The 3,160-nt window shown below is 46.1% G+C and overlaps 2 protein-coding genes across 2 annotated transcripts in view; both read right to left on the bottom strand.

Annotated features, from left to right (window-relative positions):
• The window catches only part of H257_11105 (hypothetical protein), a gene marked incomplete at both ends in the record, with an annotated part of 1,466 nt that extends 1,222 nt beyond the window's left edge, over positions 1-244 (bottom strand). Inside the window, one exon of the mRNA XM_009837944.1 lies at positions 8-244. Within this exon, the coding sequence (XP_009836246.1) occupies positions 8-244 (237 nt within the window). The remainder of the gene's footprint in view (positions 1-7) is intronic.
• Positions 245-2,879: 2,635 nt separating this feature from the next.
• Positions 2,880-3,160, bottom strand: part of H257_11104 (hypothetical protein) — a gene marked incomplete at both ends in the record, with an annotated part of 4,231 nt that continues 3,950 nt past the window's right edge. The window contains one exon of the mRNA XM_009837943.1: positions 2,880-3,119. Within this exon, the coding sequence (XP_009836245.1) occupies positions 2,880-3,119 (240 nt within the window). The remainder of the gene's footprint in view (positions 3,120-3,160) is intronic.

The raw sequence follows: 3,160 nt of genomic DNA, 5'->3' as shown, positions 1-3,160 counted from the left end.
GGAGGACACGTCCATGGGGGGTGCTTTTCTGGGCCTGGCGAGCCACCCCCAATTCGAACACGCGGGTCCACTCGCTATCGGTGTCGTCCAAGAACCCGATGTCGCGGAGGGCTAAGTCCTCCACTTGGTCGTCGGTCAACCACTCGGAGTGGTTGGCTGAGAGCCGAATGAGCCGCTTGCCGTCATATTTGCTGGAGGCAAAAGCGACGGCGGCGGTGGTAGCGGATAGGAGGGTGAATTTCATGGCACGAACGTGAGTAAATCGGAAATGACAACGCAATCGAAGTTGACACGGTTGTTTGGGGAACTTCTGTATTGGTTTACGATAGCTAACCACTGAATGCAGAATAATTCCCTCATTAAAACAGTTTCTCTGTTGTTTTGATCCGAAATACTGTTTCACAGACTGTCAATGAGGGAATTATCACATTCGAATACACTTTTTAGCCAGGTGACCTTTCAGTCAAGAGATACTAAAATAGTTCGGTAGAAGGGGTAAGGGATTAATCGCAAGCATATGCAAAGTTACCACCCGAACTCTTGCCAATACTGTATGTACCCTGTAGAGTAATCACCGGATAGGAATCGGTACGATGGACATTTTGAAATGTCATTATATTGGATAGTTGCCTCGCAATTTGCAATGGCCAACTGCTATGTGCTAGCACCGTTTCCCTGATGTGGCGCCATTTCTTACGGATTTACTGTTAACTGTCAACACTATGGCGATCGGGGAAAAATATGACCCATAAGAAATACTGCCACCACTATATTCAGATGTATTTACTGTTAGATTAAATCCAAGCAACCTTTATACTTCGAAGTAAATAGATAATCAACTTTTTTCAAATCCAAAAAGCTTTATCGGTCATGTCAACCGAATACTCAATTCTAATTGGCCAATCACTTGGTGACGAGCGCGTACAACACACCATTCAGATATCGGATATTTGAGAAGTCGTGAGCGTTAATCTTACAACTGTACCAGCATGAACTGCTCTGATAACGAGCCTTATTTGATACTCCCAGAGTTTCCGTGACCTCAGCAGTATGTCCACTCCTCACAATAGCGTAAACAGCACGATCGACAAATGACTTTCAGTATACTATTAATACTACACCATTTTGCGTTTAATTCCAGCTTATTTTCAATATATTTCCACCAACCTCCGATATATTTCACCGAATCCCCAATATGATTCACCCAACCTCCATTATATTTCACGCGGATGTAAAATATCGGCGATATATTTCACCCAACCTCTGTTATAATTCATCCAACCTACGGTTAATTCCAACTTTCGAAAATATAATTCACCTAACAGTTGTTATAATTCGAGCTGGGATTCTAGAAAGATCGAAGCGCGCGAAGAGTTTCGCGCGCTTTGACCATTTTTGAATCTGCGCTCATTCGAGGAGGCCATCCCTGCACCACAAACTCTGGTACGTCTCTGTTGACCGCTAACATCACGTTTCAAGGCGCTTCGTTCTTAAAACTAGGGCCATACGCCCCGATGTTGAGCCCGATCGAGACTATGTGGCCGGCGTTGAAGAGCCACAGCGGCCTTTATGGGGCCACCACCAGACAGACAGACTCGTTATGTGTTTCGCATGCAAAACTTGTAACACACAGCTGACGAGGCAATTGCAGGTATTCAGTGCATTTATAGGTCGTGGGTTCGATCCCCAGCTTCCCCGGATTATTTTCGCAAGGATTTATCCGTCCCTTCCCTGGGGAATCCGGATAACAAAGGCTGCGTACGAAGACGAGGACCGAACATCGAAGAAGATCGGTCGAAGCACGAGGTATGAAGCGATGGGCGAAGTAAAAACCGAAGGTTACACACCACCCCAGGTCGAGCAGGCGCGATACAATTGGCGAAGCGGTTCCATAACATGTGGTTCTAGCATCGGCCCTCGCGGAGGAATGTCTTAAAAATGATAATCCAAGCTCAATTACCATGTACTGTAATCAATTAACCGATTCAGCATATGGTACGAGAACTCAAGCATTTGACGGTAATTACGTACTGTAACAATCAATCAATTTGATTTGCCGAATTTTGACTGTAGTTTGGTCCAAGCTCTTTAGTTAGATTCAACGTAAGTCAATACTTGTACGTAGTATAAGTATTGACTTGTGTTTATACTACTACTAGTATGTAGTACTGCATACATGTTGGGAATTGAAGTACTACGTAACGTTAGCAATAAAATTGTAAGATGTCCTCTCGATGGTGATACAGGGAACGACGCTGAGTAACGGCGCGGGAATAAAATTTCAAATCAGCCAATAATAATCAGCGATATCGTTACCTCGACTATGATTGGCGGAATTTTTCCGCCAATGGGGCAAAACAATATGGTGGGATTTTGTAACTTCGCATAAGCTCACGAATAATCCGCTGAGTGGTTGCTGGTATTTTCAAGGCGCTGGGGGTTCTGAGCCTGGGAGAGCGTTTCATGGCGGACATCGAGGGGATGCTGGGCGTGCCCGAGAGCTCCGTTCAGACCTTAACGTCGTTGCAATGAGCCCTGGACGACAAGACCGAGTTCAAGGCGGCAAGGGGCACTGCACTTCGGGACTGGAGAGGTACTTCCTCGACAAAGACGATGCGAAGGTCATTGCCGGGCTCTCTGGAGTGCCGACAGACTCGGGGTTGGCCACATGGACGTAGAAGGCTACCCTTTCTAGTTCATTTTGCCTAATACATTACTCGGTTAAAAACCTGTATTTGGGGGTACTAGTACTCGGAGTAAGTACAACTTCCATCTAAAGTTGTGGATTCTATAACTGTAGTGCAAGTATAATCTGCTTTGTTGGTAGCATCATGCCACACAGCTTGCTGTACGCTTTTGGTCGCGTTGGACAATAAAGTTCATTGAGTCAGCTCAACAACGTACGCAATCGAGAGCTTGGTGAAATCGGCCATATGGTTAAAATCGATGGTGGCGATCGTGTCGTTTTGGGAGTGCATGTATGGGTTTTTGTCCTTCAACTCGGTTTCAAACGGATACGATGAGGGGTACCCCGTCACGTTCCACGCGAAATGGTCCGAGCAGTAGTAGCCGCACACTGAACGGGACACGGGGAGGCCCACGTAGGTCGCGATGAGCATCTCCAAGAACGTGTTGAGGTTCTCGTTGATGAAGTCGGAGA

This window comes from Aphanomyces astaci, assembly GCF_000520075.1.
Source record: "Aphanomyces astaci strain APO3 unplaced genomic scaffold supercont1.32, whole genome shotgun sequence".
Lineage (NCBI taxonomy): Eukaryota > Oomycota > Saprolegniomycetes > Saprolegniales > Verrucalvaceae > Aphanomyces > Aphanomyces astaci.
This window is presented reverse-complemented; position numbering and strand designations above follow the sequence as displayed.